Here is a 15,810-nt window from a genome sequence, read left to right on the forward strand (position 1 = left end):
GCCTGCTGTGCAGACCGAGCAGCAAACACCGTAACAGGCGCGGCTGTCGGCAGGCGGCAGCAGGCAGTGATACAAAGGGAGAGAAAATAGGGCCAAGCGATTGTGAGGTCTGACTTTTTCCTGGAGAACGATTTTGTGATGCAAATGTATTACTCTGTTGAACGCATATTGTTTTGAGAAGCAAAACGCTTTATTTTTTAAACCGCAGCCAACTAGCCGGACTACCTTCATCAACACCAAAACGAGGCTGTAACTCTGCTCACAGGACGCAGCAGGGGGTAAGAAGATGTTCATAAATGATGTTGCTAATATGGGATGTCATACAGCTTCATGTCAAAAGAGGCGAACTATCCCTTTAATTTGAACTTGACAGTAACTTTCACCTTAAAAGTTTTCTTGTTTTACAGACTGGACCATTAATGGTGTCTCTGGTGTGCTTTTCAAAGGCAACGCACAGCGTGTGCGGCGCCATCGTACGACTGCAGCACGGAGCTGAGTGCAGGATGAGCTGCCACAGGTTGCACAGAAAGTCTTCACACTGGGGGAGATATATGGGGGGGGGGTGTCTGGTTTGGCTGCCACACACAGTGAGAGGTGCATCAGTCACTCCTGATCTACGGCTCGGCCGTCTGCGTGGGTCCAGCTTCCAGGGGCGACTCCGGATGGCCGGCGCTTTCCGGGCTGTCCATCCACAGGTCCATGGACTCCTGCGTGTCGAAGAACTCGTCGGGCCCCTCCGGAGACTGGGGGGTCTGCGAGCTGGAGCCCGCCTCGCTGCTGCTCTCTCTGAGCTCCAGGAGCACGGGCAGAGACCCCGGGAGGCAGTAGCCCTCCATCCGACTCAGAGCCAGTTCGGCCAAGGCGGAGCACGGCGTCCTCAGGCTGGGATCCAAGATCAGGTCCACGCTGGCAGGAGCGACCTCCTGCCCCTCCGGCGGGGGCTCGGGATCGTCAGGCGGGTCGTCGGAGACGGCACCGAGTTCGAGTTCGGGCTCGTCCTCCGGCGAGTTGTTCGGAGTCAGAGGGACTTCAGTCAGGTTTGTAACAGTTGGGTCGAGGCCTGGCGATCCAAAGGCAGGCGCCGGCTGAGCGTTTTGGGAGGAGTGGGTTTCCTCGCTGCTCTGAGGGGTCAGGGAGACCTTATCGCTGAAGCTGAACCGTGGGGAAGTGTCGGCTGTGGTGGGAGAGGACGGCCCGGCGCTGGAAACCGTGCTGGATGGACCGCTGCTGTCTGCGGGGACAGAACACAAACCCACACAAGTCAGGCCAAAGGAACCGAACGGCAGCGTTGAGCGCCGGCTCGGTGGGTTCTGTTGACGGCTAAAAACAGGTTGTAAATCAGATCAAGTTTATTTGTAGCACATTTCATGTACAAACAATTCAAAGTGCTTCAAATAAAATAAAAGCATTGCAGCGGGGAGTGGAAGAAGCATTAAAAATACATAAAAGAATATAAAGAGAAACAAATAAAATCATTTAAATGAATTTAAAAACAAGCAACAGTCCAGATAAGTTCAAAGATATTTCATGCATAGACACAGGAGAACAGAAATGTCTTTAACCTGGATTTAAAAATGTCTACACCGAAGTCAGGCCAAAGGAACCCAAACGGCAGCGTTGTGCGCCGGTGTCGGTACCAGATCGGCTCGGGTTCCGTCGTCTGCTGATGACGTCACACAATATGGCCGTCCGCTTGAATGGGAGTGCAGTGAACCCTCGTTTTTCGCGGGGTTACGTTCCAAAAAGAACCCGTGATAGGCGAAATCCGTGAAGTAGTAACCTTTATTTATTTTTTTTTACAATTATTATACAATGAAATACTCCATAATACATTGAAACCAAAGAACAAAACCTTTTTACAGGCCCAATCATTTGTTTAACAAATAAAAGAACTGTATAAACGTTTTTGTTTTTTTTTTTACAAATAACTACTGTACAGTAAAATAATCATTTTAATCATCAACACGAACTGAAGGCTTCAAATTGCGGAGATCAGCACCGCCCCACCGCGACCCGAGTCATTGGAGTAGAACGGGAGAAAATGAAAAATGATTTTGAAAAGAAATACAAAGTACAGTGGGACAAATAGTGACTCGCGTGTATTTCACTGCTCTTCTGACTGAGCTGCTGCATCCTGACTCCGCTCTGTAGTGTTTTTTTCTTCTAAAGCCTGCGGTGCAGGTGTGTTTTTTCGAAAGAAGAGCTTAGTTATCGGTAGTTGTTGTCGCTCTTTTTTTTTTTTCTTCTGGGCAAAAAGATTCTTATATACTGACATGCTACCATCGATTATGTTTGAGAACTGTAATGAACGTGTACATAGATATTAAACCGCAACGTTATTGACACACAGGTAGAGAAGAAGCGGAGAGACTGTTTAGCCAATCAGAATCCAGAACACAATGCACGATGCAAATCCGTGAAGCAGCGAGACCGTGAAAGGTGAACCGCGTTATAGCGAGGGTTCACTGTACACTGTGGCTACGTTCAGACAGCACACTGAAGTGAGCCAAAGCCGATTTTTTTTTTGGCCCTATGCGACCTGTATCTGATCTTCTCATGACAGTCTGAACAGCACAGATCGGATTTTTTCAAATCCGATCCAGGCCACTTGGATATGTGGTCCTAATTCCGATACGTATCTGATCTTTTGCCATGCGACTGCAGTCTAAACGCTCACAGAGATAAATGAAAGACCTCATTGTCATCCGAAAATGTTGAAAGTCTGAAAAGCCGCTCACATCAGTCCCACCACTCCTGGCTACGACGACGCACCCAAACGTGTCTTTGGATAGACGATGCCACTGCCCCACAAAAGGCCGGGGCCAAAAGCCTCGCTCTTTTTCTTTTTAGTATCCTCTTTAAAATTATGCCCTGATTAATGTGCTGGCTCCGGCTGGACAACAACTTTAAAATCGCAATATATGCATTCCTACTCTTACCATCCATGTTTACTTCCGCAAACACTGGGCACGCTCGCTGCGTGTGACGTCATCGTACGCTCTTCTGCGCATGCGGGATAGTATGGGGCGGTAAGCCGCTCACACAGCAGGCCACATACAGGTCGCATTTAATTGCAATGTGAACGATCTCACAAAAAAATCGGAATTGAGCATCAAGGCCTGCAGTCTGAACGTAGCCTGTGATTGGCTGTAGTAGCCATAGTAACCGTAACTAGGCGCTGTGCGTCGGAGAGTTTTTTTTTCTGCAGCAGCTACGGAGAGCTTTTTTACGAAGAAATTAAATATTTCCTACAAAATAGTGTGTACCACACCTTGACCACCACCAGCCCCAAAGCTTTAAGATCTCGTTTGTTTAGTTTAATCATTTTTGGCCACTTTGGTTCACTCTGAAGAGAAGCTTCATTTTCAGGTTTGTGTGCTGAGCAGCAAAAACATCTTTGACTATATGCGTGTGCATACTCCTGCATATTAATGTACATAAAACTTGTTCTTTTGGATCTGTGTGTGTGTCATATATATATATATATATATATATATATATATATATATACACACACACAGTCTAGGTAAATAAGACAAATACGCACCATGAAAAATTAGCTTAAAGAAATGGCATCTATCTGTCTGTCATGAAAGTTGAATGCCACGAAGTTTGTCTGAGCCAATCTCAACAGTCCGACGTACAGCCAATCACAGTGTACTCCCATTCAAGCGTACCGCCACATTGTGTGACGTGTTCAGCAGACGACGGACCCCGAGCCGATCTGGTACCTACACCGGCTCGGTGGGTTCCGTTGACGACTAAACAGGTTGTAAAGGCAACTTCATTCCAGATAAAAGCCCAAAAATGAGGTGTAAATGCGATACTCACACCACGGAGGTCTGTCAGAACGAGATCTGATCGAGATGGAGGAAGAGAGAACCTTCTGAGGGATGTAGGAGTCCACCGACGGCTGGTTGTGTGTGCCGAACATGGCCGTCAGAGCTTCAGGGACAAAGACACAGAAAAAGGATTTACAGGTCCGGCTCGGCGACGTCACAAACCATCAGACGCGTGCGTTTCTCACCTCTGGTGGTGCGGGTGTGCGGATCCCCGGCGCTCTCGCACACGCTGGTGAGGAACTCGTTGACCTGCTTCAGGGACAGCGAGTTGTGCAGCGTCTCCAGGGGATAGATGGAGGGCACCATGGAGCAGCCTTCAAAGCCTGCGGCAGAGGAGACATGACGCCCGCAGGCACATCAGCCCTGGGTTAGCCCGGGGAGTCGGAGGAGCAGGCAGAACCACGTCAGCCGACACCCAACACCACTGCCACCCACACATTACACCTCGACACGGTGCTCCTGTTTCAGAACCCTAACCTGCTGTCAACTCTTGCCAGCCTCTCTCTCCTTCATTTCCACACAGGCAAAAAAAAAAAAAAAAACATGCTGAACGTACGGAAGTTTTTCTGTGTCATCACAGTTTCTATTGAATTTTTACAGCATCAAAATCAGACTTTGAATTTGAAAAACCAACGGTGTTAAAAAAAAAATAAATAAATAAATTTCTAAAAACAAAAATCAGTGTGAAAAAATTAAATGGAAAAAATTCAACTTAAAAACATTCAACTTCTAAAAATTCAGTGGAAAAAATTAAATGGAAAAAATTCTGTAAAAAAAAAAAAAAAAAAAAAAAAAAAAAAAAAAAAAAAAAAAAAAAAAAATCAACTTAAAAAAAATTCAACTTAAAAAAATGGAAAAAATTCTGTGAAAAAAAATAATAAACTTAAAAATTCAGTGGAAAGAAAATTCAACATCTAAAAATTCAATGGAAAAAAAATTCTACTTAAAAAAATTCTGTGAAAAAAAAAAAAAAAAAAAAAAAAAAAAAAAAAAAAAATTCAGTGGAAAAAAATTCGACTTAAAAAAATTAAATGGAAAAAATTCTGTGAAAAAAATAATACACTTAAAAATTCAGTGGAAAGAAAATTCAACATCTAAAAATTCAATGGAAAAAAATTCTACTTAAAAAAATTCTGTGAAAAAAAAAAAAAAAATCAACTTAAAAAAAATTCAGTGGAAAAAGAACCAGACTCAACATCCGGGTAAACAGGGAGAAGCAATCGATCCCTGTCTCAATTCATCAGCCAATCAAGTTACGCTCCATTGGACAGATCAGCTCAATAGATATTAATAATATCTATTACTCAGTTTTACTAACACAAATGGGAAATAAAGTAAACTCACTCACCGAAGCAGCATCACCCGCTTTGGTGGACATGGCTGATCTGCCAATTTTTGTTTTTAGAAAAAAATTTTTTTTTACACTGTTGGTTTTTCAAATTCAAAGTCTGATTTTGATGCTGTAAAAATTCAATATTAGAAATTCGTATTCAAACTCTGAAGGCACAGAAAAACTTCCATATGAACGCCAAGAAAACACGACGCCATGTTCGGCTCTGAATGCAAAAAAGCAAGCACATGTTGGAAAAAGTAAAGAAAAATAATCCGCCTTTTCCGGTCATTCACGCCTAACAGCAGCACACCGGCAGTCCAAGCTGTTCCAAACGCTAGCTCAAGTCCAACGTGTTACCCAAGCAAAGGTCATCCGCTGTTAGCTCCCAACCAAGCTGCGTCTCACCGGAGCCAAAAGGGCCGAACCGCGGCTCGCCTCGGGCCCCTGAAACCTCAGTGTGAGTGAGCGCCACGCAGACGGCAAACAGGCAGGAATCACATGCTGGTTAAGGTCAGGTAGAACTGGCATTCAAACTCAAGTCAAACAGAGCAGCTGGGGGATTAGTGGAGATTAAACCCAATTTCTCTGCTGGAAGGAAATACTAAGACGAAAGCTAGAGATGATGTCTGAACAGGGACCGACAAGCCTTAACGGTGATCTGTTCACACGAGGAAATATTCACGTGTCATAGATGCTGATTTATACAGAGGATGTGCAGAACGAGGTCTGCAATTATCTGGATGCTGCCGATATTACGAGGAACACAAACGGGAAGCACCAGCGTCTGAGACTCGTGCTGACTCGTGACAAGCAGCCTCTTAAAAATAACACGCAGTCCTGATTTGGATCAGACGGAAACCCGACGACTCATTTTAAAGACGCCCTGAGCTTTCAGTCAACATAAAGCACCGGTTTTACAGTGTAAATTACCTTTAAATTAAATTCAGCTTCCACCGAACCCACAGAAGAAGTAAGAAGGACGTGTGTGTTGTGGTTTGATGCACAGAACCGGCACGGAAACAATAAGATGTGGTAAATTAGTCGTATTTAAACAGCGACTGATTGGATGAGGAAACAAAGTTCGGGGGATTCGGGACATGTGAAGGTCAGTCAGACAATAGTCCCGACTCGTCACTCTTCAGAAGTTTCCTTTTGTTGCTCTCAGACTTTAAAAAGGAAGGATTTAGCGCCATCTAGAGATGAAGTTGCAGAACGCAACAAACAGGATACACTCCCCTCCCTCCTCGTAATCCTCTCCTGGACTGTGTGGGAGAAGATACGGTTTGGTTTGTCCGCTACAGGCTACCGTAGAGCTCCATCTGAACATTAAAGACATTAAACACGAAATTTACAGACGACCCTAAATGTTGCACACGTTTAGGAGCATCTTCGTGTCAAATCTAATCGTCATTTGGAGCGAAAGTTAAGCAACTAAACTTACAAAAATGCTGATTTTCTTGAATTTAATAATCTCAAAAGTAAAAAAAAAAAAAAGACAATTTTCTGCTCGTGTAATTTGTTATTTTTCAAAAGGAGGACAGAGAGATGGGGAGACTGCGATTATGCACCAGAGAAAAAGAAACTGCTGACACCACTGCAGAGGAGAGAGGGTGGAGGGGGGTTCACACCACTACAGCTTGCAATCTGCATAACCACAGAAACAGGCAAGCATGCAGAAACATCAGGAGGCAAAAGCGTGAGAGTCAACCACAGAGCAAGCACAGTCCCAACTAAACCGTGAGCAGTGGTTAGACAGAGCGCGGGGCTGGGGTATGGAGGGCGGGGCCAGGGGCTGACCGTGGAGGTACTCTAGGGGGTCCTGGCCGGAGATGAGCCAGTTTCGGAAGAGGCGGAGGTGGTAGGAGCACTGGTGGAGGTGGTGGGCCAGCGTCTGGTCCAGAGACTGGTGGCGGCCCAGACTGTGGTCAGTGGAGAAACACCTCAACAACTGGGCCACATGGTGTTCCTTCAAGGGCTCTGAGGAAGAAGAGGGACAGCGAGTGGACAGAGCAGTGGACCAGGAAGGGAGGAGGGGAGCAAGTACAACAGACAGGAAACGAAAGGCTTCAAAGCTGAGAAAGATGGAGAGGAAAAGGTCTGCGCTACACAGATGAGGAGGGACGTTTTTCTCCGCCATCAGAGTGTGAATACAAATTTCTGATATTGAATTTTTTCAGCATCAAAATCAGACTTTGAATTTGAAAAACCAACAGTGTAAAAAGATTTTTTTTTTTTTCGAAAAACGAAAATTCAATGGAAAAAAATTCAACTTAAAAAATTCAAAGGAAAAAAATTCAGTGGACAAAGAACCAGACTCAACATCCGGGTAAACAGGGAGAAGCAATCGATCTCCGTCTCAATTCATCCAACGGGAGCCAATCAAGTTACGCTCCATTGGACAGATCAGCTCAATAGATATTAATAATATCTATTACTCAGTTTTACTAACACAAATGGGAAATAAAGTAAACTCACTCACCGAAGCACCATCACCCGCTTTAGTGGACATGGCTGATCTGTCCAATGGAGCGTAACCTGATTGGCTGCCGTTGGATGAATTGAGACAGGGATCGATTGCTTCTCCCTGTTTACCCGGATGTTGAGTCTGGTTCTTTTTCCACTGAATTTTTTTAAGTTGAATTTTTTTCCACTGAATTTTTTTAAGTTGAATTTTTTTCCACTGATTTTTTTAAGTTGAATTTTTTTCCACTGAATTTTTTAAGTTGAATTTTTTTAAGTTGAATTTTTTAAGTTGAATTTTTTTTAAGTTGATTTTTTTCCACTGAATTTTTTTTAAGTTGAATTTTTTTCCACTGAATTTTTTAAGTTGAATTTTTTTAAGTTGAATTTTTTCCACTGAATTTTTTTTTAAGTTGCATTTTTTCCACTGAATTTTTTTTTAGATGTTAATTTTTGTTTTTAGAAATTGATTTTCTTTTACACTTGGTAAAAAAAAAATTCAAAGTCTGATTTTGATGCTGTAAAAATTAAATATTAGAAATTCATATTCAAACTGATGGCACAGAAAAACTTCCATAGATGAGGAGGGAAAAGAAAAGCAGGCGTACAGAGTGTGTGGGGAGGAGTGTTCGTGTCGTGTGTTTATGGAGGAAGGCGCTCTGAACCAAAGCAGCAGCAGCCAGCGGCTCTTATCTGCCATCAAACAGCCAACCTTCAGGAAAAAGCATCATCAAGGAGTTTTCAGCACCTGAGTGAAGCTCATAGCCAGATTAAAGCAAATACAAAAACAACATGTTGCTCCTCTGCAGCCTCTCAACGTAAACCAGCGACCCGACCGGTGAGAAAACCCACGAAGGAGCAAGTGTGACACCAGACAAGTACGGGAAGCGGCACGGCCCAAATTTAAGAAACTCTGCAGAAGTTGTTGAAAGTGCTGAAAACAATCGGATGCCATTCTGTTAATGAAACTTGGTACCAGCTAGGGTTGTCACTCCACTAGTCTCACACTCGATACCCAGGAACATGCTCAGGACTTGTGGGGTAAATATAGGGGCAAGTAAACATTCTTCTCTTCAAACTTTTCCCACCAGCAGCATAAAAATGCCGCGTACATCAACCACAGCGCAGTGTTTTCAGACTTCATCTCTGACAAATGAATGACTTGGTAATAAAATGATCAAACTTTTCTTTTATGTTAAAGGAAAAACTGAACAAACACAAATCCTTTCATTTGAGTTTCTTCCCATAAAATAAAAGTTTTACCGTCTTTTCATTAGCAAAGCATTCATCAGTGTTAATCGTGTTAAGATTAAAAGAGTTCTGTCGACAGCTCTCCCTTAAGATGTGGTCGGATGAGCTGAATTTAGTCGTCTCTTCTGTAAACTTAGGCTGGGTTTCGAAACCGCATACTTCTCCTACTACTCCCACTACTCGTACTAACTTTTTGAGTTAGTATGCAAGTTTGAGTAAGCGAGAAATTTCCGGATGCATACTAGATTTTTGTTTCCCTCTAATGAAGGTATGGCCACTTCTCGGGGATCAACAGAAAAGTGCAGTTAACTTACCTCCCCATGGGCAGCCTAAAACCTCGAGTGAAGAAGAAGGTACGGAGACGCTAGTCTTTGGCTGTGTTCAAAACTGCATACTTCTCCTACTTCTCATACTAACTTTTTGAGTTGGTATGCAAGTTTGAGTAAGCGTGAAGTTCCCGGATGCATACTAGATTCTCTGAAATGTTGGGTATGCATCATGATGTTACAACTCATACTCAAACTACCCAAGATGCAACGTAGCGTGACGTTGCCGATCGTCATTTCCTGTCAAAACGACAGTTTCAAGCTAGCTACAACGAGGGTAGGTTCACTTCCTGTTTTCAAAACAAAAGCACCAATTGTATGGTAATGGCTTTCCCTATGATAAAAGGCAACGGGTATTTTATTTTGTGAAAATAACAGGAAGTGCGTTGCTCACTGCGGCTAGCTTTAGTAGCGCCGAATTCGTGGGAACAAAATTGTAAACAGCCGGTATTTTGTCAGGTTTTCAACACGTTGGGGATCTAAACGACTACTTTCTCTCCTGAAAATGTTTCAAATGTTGCTAAAGTTTACAGAGTTTAGAGCTTAAGAGAAATCAGCTTCAGGCCGGCTGATTTCAGCTCGGGCAGGAGCGAAATGCATTGTGGGTAAACGCTCTGCATACTGTCTGATCGATGAGTATGCAGTATGTAGTATGGAAGTATGTAGTATGCGGTTTCGAACACAGCCTTAGTGCCGTGCGAAATAAAAATTTCTACCGTACGATATAGCCCTCTTTTTTTTTTTTTTTCTTTAAATCAAAATTACACGTTGTATGAACAATGAATGAAGGCTAAATGTAACCGCAGCAACGCTACCACTTAGCGGTAGCATTTTTACGTCACCCGCAAAGACGTAATTTACAGCAGTGCTAAGGGAGCATGCATGGATCAAAACAACAACATGGCAGAGGCGGAGAGTACGATGGAAAACAGAACCCAGGGAGGAATTAGTGCCAAAAAGAGGGAACCGGAATTGTATCTTGTGGTTTTGGTTTGGATTAAAAAAAAAATCAGAGACCAACCAGACAATATGCAAAACATGCCGCCACAGCAAGTTGTTTCTAGCGATTCGAACACGTCTAATCTGTTCTACTTAAAGACACGACATGAAGAACATACAGAGACAGCGTGAATGTGACAAACTACCTCAAAACCACAAACGAAGAAAAAAAGAAAAAAAAAAAAAAAAAAAAAAAAAAAAAAAAAAAAAAAAAAAAAACACACCAAAAGGCAAACCCCCGATGACGAGCAATCACGGAAAAATTGCCATTCATTTTTATATATATATATATATATATATATATATATATATATATATATATATATATATATATATATATATATATATATATATAAAAATAAAAGATTTTTTTTTAATTTCTTTTATTTAGAAAAAAAGATTTTTTTTTAAATTAAAATTCTATAATTAAAAAAAAAAAAAAAAAGAAAAAAAAAAAAAGAAATACAATATCGGAATATATATCGTCATATAAAATTGTGTCCGTATCGCACAGCACTATGTGGACCCATCAGTCGATTCCCGCCTTAAACACGCTGCTCAGTGGATTTTAAGAGTCACGGTTTGTGGTCGAACTCGTGTTTTGGTGTCAGAAGGAGATCTCTGCCTCTGAAAACCGAGATCAGCTGCTGATTCCACCTCTTATCAGGGCTACGAATGCTCATTTCTTCTCTTCTCGACAGTTCAAACGGCCGAGGAAAATGATGGCGACCGCCCGTTTGCTTAGAGGATGGTTGTGTTTTTCTGAGCATCTGGGAGATGAGAGGTCCCACTCTGAAGCCTTTACAGTAAATAACCGTATTTTCTAGAGGAGCTGAACGTCGACTGGAAGAGGCGGAGGCGACACTGGAGGTGTCGAAGCTACTGCGGGTTTAGTATCGATTAGTATCGATTAGTATCTGGGTATCGATCTGTTTTTGACAACCCTGGTACCAACACAAATACGGCACACCTGGTGACTGTCGTACCTGTCGCAGTGCACCAGAGAGATGGAGCCGCGGCGGAGGTGTCGTCCTGCGTTCCTGTGGTTAATCACGTGTAAAGAACAGCAAAACAATAACACAAGGTGCGCAGGAACACTTTCAGGAGTCCAACGTTTCAGAAATCCTGCTCAGCTGTTAAACCCATGCACAGAGATCCGACCACGCTCAGAAAACACAAACTATTTGCCTTATTTCCAAAAATAGATGGAGCTTTTAGAGGCAAGTGGTCCACAGCAACAAACTCATCATTTGCAATCAAACATCTATAAAACCGGCAGCGTAGGGACACCCGGTTGCAGCAGCAACGCGTCCCCCTATCACCACATTTATCCATTTATTTATCCTCTGAACAACCACATCCGTGCACTCAGAGCAATGAGGAGCATGTGTGCATGTAGACAGAAGCCGAGCGATGTTTTCTTTTTCCGTGCAGACACAGGAGATGGGGTGAACAGTGCTGTAACCCTCCCCCCCCCCGTTTGTCGGTAGCAGCCGACCGACCAGATTCCTACTCGTGCACTCGTTTAACTCTACTGATGAAGAGAAGCTGGATCACAGACAAAGAGGAGAAGGGTTAAACACTGATTTGCTGCTGGTCTCATGTCATTTAATACGTAAAACATGCAGTCACACGCACAGCTCTTCACGGGACAATAATAATAACATGGAATCATCTGTATGCAGGATGTTAAACAGGGTTCCCACCCTCGCTTAATCTGGCTCGTTAGTTCAGCTTTTTACGCAAAGGGATGATGCTTTAAAGGGATAGTTCGCCTCTTGACATGAAGCTGTATGACATCCCATATCAGCAACATCATTTATGAACATCTTCTTACCCCCTGCTGCGTCCTGTGAGCAGAGTTCCAGCCTCGTTTTGGTGTTGATGAAGGTAGTCCGGCTAGTTGGCTGGGGTTTAAAAAATAAAGCGTTTTGCTTCTCAAAACAATATGCGTTCAAAAGAGTAATACATTGGCATCTCAAAATGGTTCTCCAGGAAAAAGTCAGACCTCACAATCGCTTGGCGCTATTTTCTCTCCCTTGGTATGTTTTCTAATTAACATCAAGTCTGCATTGATTTTAAAAAGCTTCACCACTGTAGCAAGGCAAACGATCTGAAATATTATCTTCAAACCCTGTATTTAAAACAAGTTAGTGGTTTTCTAAAGTGAAAAAAACTCACTTTATTTACCAGACACAAGTCCAAAGGAAATGATCTTTAATGTATGAACTGACCAGCATCGCTGTGTTTAAAAAACATACCTTAAACACGTGAAAAATGATGTGCACCAGCACACTGAAACATCGAGAGAGGAAGCAAAGAAAAACAGAAAAGTTTAGAGAACGTTCTGGAAAGATTCTGACAGGCGAGGGTGTCAGGATTGGGTATAAAAGAAGCATCAACCCCCCCCGATACTAAACTCTGTCAGAATCATCAATGATGTAATCAGCAGCGATACGAAGGGAGAGAAAATAGGGCCAAGCGATTGTGAGGTCTGACTTTTTCCTGGAGAACCATTTTGTGATGCAAATGTATTACTCTGTTGAACGCATATTGTTTTGAGAAGCAAAACGCTTTATTTTTTAAACCCCAGCCAACTAGCCGGACTACCTTCATCAACACCAAAACGAGGCTGGAACTCTGCTCACAGGACGCAGCAGGGGGTAAGAAGATGTTCAGAAATGATGTTGCTGATATGGGATGTCATACAGCTTCATGTCAAAACAGGCGAACTGTCCCTTTAAGGCTCAAACGTGAACGATGAAGTCGAAGAAGGCGGATCACCACCAACGCACTGAGCTCTCTCTGCTCGGGAGGCTAACTGAGGCCTGCGCTACAAGCCGAGCGTTTACCAGCGAGAGAAAACTGAGCTCTCTGTGCTTCTGACCCACGCCTAACACCAACAGCTAGTTCTCAACCTTCTTTGTCTTTTGCAAGTCCCCAAACTTTATGGGAGTGTGACATTCAAATCAAAAGCAGCCATTTTTATGAAGTTAGAGGTGAGTTTTGTTGTTTTTTTTAAAGCTGGCCCTTTAAATCCTCGTTCCGCAGCAGCAAAATCTCTTGAATTTCGTTTTCCTCTCACTACAAACGCAACTGGAATCGAGTATTTTGTGGCAGAAATCTCTGCTCTTCTTCAGGGAGACACAAAGCCCAGAGCAGAGATTTATTTATTCAGATTGCAGCCGGCAGCACATGCAGGGTGAGGCTTTACTGAACAAACCGCCGTCATAGCGTGCAATCACAGCAAAAAACAATTGACGATCCTGTAAAGAAACTAAAGAAACCTCAATCTGACTTCATCTACGAGATGCCAAACAAAACGGCAGGAAGCTGGAATATTGATCCCTGAGTGGAAATAAATCCATTGGTTGCCTCAAAGGGAAACAGAGCAGCACTTAGAGGGAGGGTGGCATCGGTTACTGTAAAGGGGAAACGGGACTTTCTGCTTTCACATCACTTTTTAAAGATCAAACACAGATGGTGAGTAAAATGTGATTGTGAATTTGAGATGTTTCTAAGTTAATATCTGAAGTTTTCATCGTTTTTATTTCATACCAACAGTACTGAGCTAAAGTCTCGATCCACCAACAGGAATTCTTCATATTTTCCTTCTAAGCAGCCACACTTTCCTGTAATTTCCAGTGGTCCTTATCAATAGTTCTCCAGGCTTTCTGAAGGTCTTTCAAAGTTTTTCTTTGGACATTTTTCACTCATTTTCAGTCCAGTCCTTGTCCCTGATGTGTTTTTCCTTTGTTTAAGCCACTTAACTCTGGCCTATGAACCATTCAGGCAGGAAAAAGGCTCCTAAACTCAAGGGATGAACCAGTGTTGTGTCCACACTGAACAGACAACTTAGCAAAGAAGCCGTTTTAAACTGGATCTTTAGGCACTTTGTTCCCAGCAGCCTGTCACAGAGACACATCATTTGTTCCCATTTCTTTAGCTGCATGTGTGAAAAACAGCTTCATAGTTTCAACTTTTTTGTGCATTTACGTTAAAACTGCTTTCAGTTACCAAAAGAGTCAAATTAATATAAGAAATTCAGTTTAAAAAAAATCCTAATCCCAAAAAATTTACTTTATCACATCTAAAATTTGAAAAGTAGGAAAGAAACAGACAAAAATAAGAATTATATGTTATACAACATCAAGAAAAAGTAAATAAGATTCGATTTCAAGCTTAAAAAGGAATATAAGATATAATCTAATGACTAATTATGGAACAATTAATATAAATTAAATGATTAAACTTTTTTATGCCACCAGAAATGAATAATCTAGAAGCTCTTTGTGGGTTTTAGAGTGGAATTAAGATTTGTTCCCATTTCTTTAGCTGCATGTGTGAAAAACAGCAAAGATAACACAGTGTGACAGACAGAAAACAGGATTTCTGCAGCAACAAGGTGATTCCCAAAGAGATGTTAGCTGAAAACTTGGCATATCTCAGCATGGTGTGCAGTGTGTCCTTAAAACATTTGAGGAAACTGGACAAGTGGAGGACAGAAGAAGAAGTGTCAGGCCTAAAGAACTATCTCCAGCAGATGAACAGGATCTGAAAGTGATGTCCTTAAGAAAGAGGAAAACATCCAGCAAAGACCTGACACAGGAGCTGAGAGATGCATCTGGACCTTCAGCTGATCCATCTGCTGTTGGCCCAAGCCTCATCAGAAATGGGCTCCATGGAAGGGTGGCTGTCAGGAAGCCGTTCTTAAGGAAGGGAAACAGGGAGAAAAGGCTGAGCTGTGCCAAAGGACACAAGAAGTGGGCTGAAAATCAGTGGCAGCAGGTCTGATGGAGGGATGAATCCTCCCCAGAGCCCGGAGCTCAACATTACTGAAGCAGTGTGGGATCATGTTGGCAGAGAACGCAACAAAAGGCAGCCCACATCCAAAGAAGAGCTTTGGGATGTCCTTCAAGAAGCCTGGAGAACTATTCCTGAAGACTCCTTAAAGAAAGGACAGAAAGCTCGTCTGAGAGGGTTCAGGCTGTGCTGGAGGAGAAAGGAGCTCAGAGCAGATATTCACTTTAAAGCTGCTCAGAGCTGAACTAACTCTGTATTTCCATTTACTTCTGCACCCATTTACATTCACCTGTTATTACATAAAGGTTTGACGGGTGGTTCCAGGTTTAAACACAGTACTGTTTGCACTGCAGTGACGGCCTTTGGAAAAATTTGCTGACATTCCCTGTAGCGACTTTTGTTTAATTACAAAAAAAAAGAATAAATTTGACAGACCAGTGGGAACCCTGGTTAGAAAGAGAATGTCAGGTTATGTTAGAAAAGTAAAAAAAAAAGCCCAAAGCTAATGGGTAAAAAATAATAATACTTCAAACAATTAAGAAAGAAAAAGAACAGAAACCTGAGATGCTTGGAGGGCCATGTGGAAAAAAAAAAAAAAAAAAAGTTTGAAGACATGCAAGACAAAGGGAGGTGAAGTGGAAAAATACTTGAAAGAAGCAGACGTACCATTAGTCGGATGCTTTGCAAACGACACAGAAAATCGTTTTACTGCCGGCATAGACAACAACTCTGAGGAAAAAAATAAAAAATAAAAATTCACTCGAGTTACTCTGAGCCACAGCAACTTATATATCAT

The 15,810-nt window shown here is 42.4% G+C and overlaps 1 protein-coding gene across 14 annotated transcripts in view; it reads right to left on the reverse strand.

Annotated features, from left to right (window-relative positions):
- Window positions 1–272: 272 nt before the first annotated feature.
- Window positions 273–15,810, reverse strand: part of ppip5k1a (diphosphoinositol pentakisphosphate kinase 1a) — a 43,792-nt gene continuing 28,254 nt past the window's right edge. For 3 of the 14 annotated variants that reach the window (XM_075466979.1, XM_075467033.1, XM_075466970.1), the window contains 6 exons: window positions 15,681–15,743; window positions 11,198–11,251; window positions 6,973–7,152; window positions 4,028–4,165; window positions 3,832–3,945; window positions 273–1,231 (listed from right to left, as the gene is read on the reverse strand). In XM_075466979.1, the coding sequence (XP_075323094.1) occupies window positions 615–1,231; window positions 3,832–3,945; window positions 4,028–4,165; window positions 6,973–7,152; window positions 11,198–11,251; window positions 15,681–15,743 (1,166 nt within the window). In that variant the 3' untranslated portion in view covers window positions 273–614. The remainder of the gene's footprint in view (window positions 1,232–3,831; window positions 3,946–4,027; window positions 4,166–6,972; window positions 7,153–11,197; window positions 11,252–15,680; window positions 15,744–15,810) is intronic. The other 11 variants (XM_075467039.1, XM_075467006.1, XM_075467057.1 and 8 more) reach the window with 8 other exon arrangements.

The sequence above is a fragment of the Odontesthes bonariensis genome, chromosome 1 (assembly GCF_027942865.1).
Source record: "Odontesthes bonariensis isolate fOdoBon6 chromosome 1, fOdoBon6.hap1, whole genome shotgun sequence".
Taxonomy (NCBI): Eukaryota; Metazoa; Chordata; class Actinopteri; order Atheriniformes; family Atherinopsidae; genus Odontesthes; species Odontesthes bonariensis.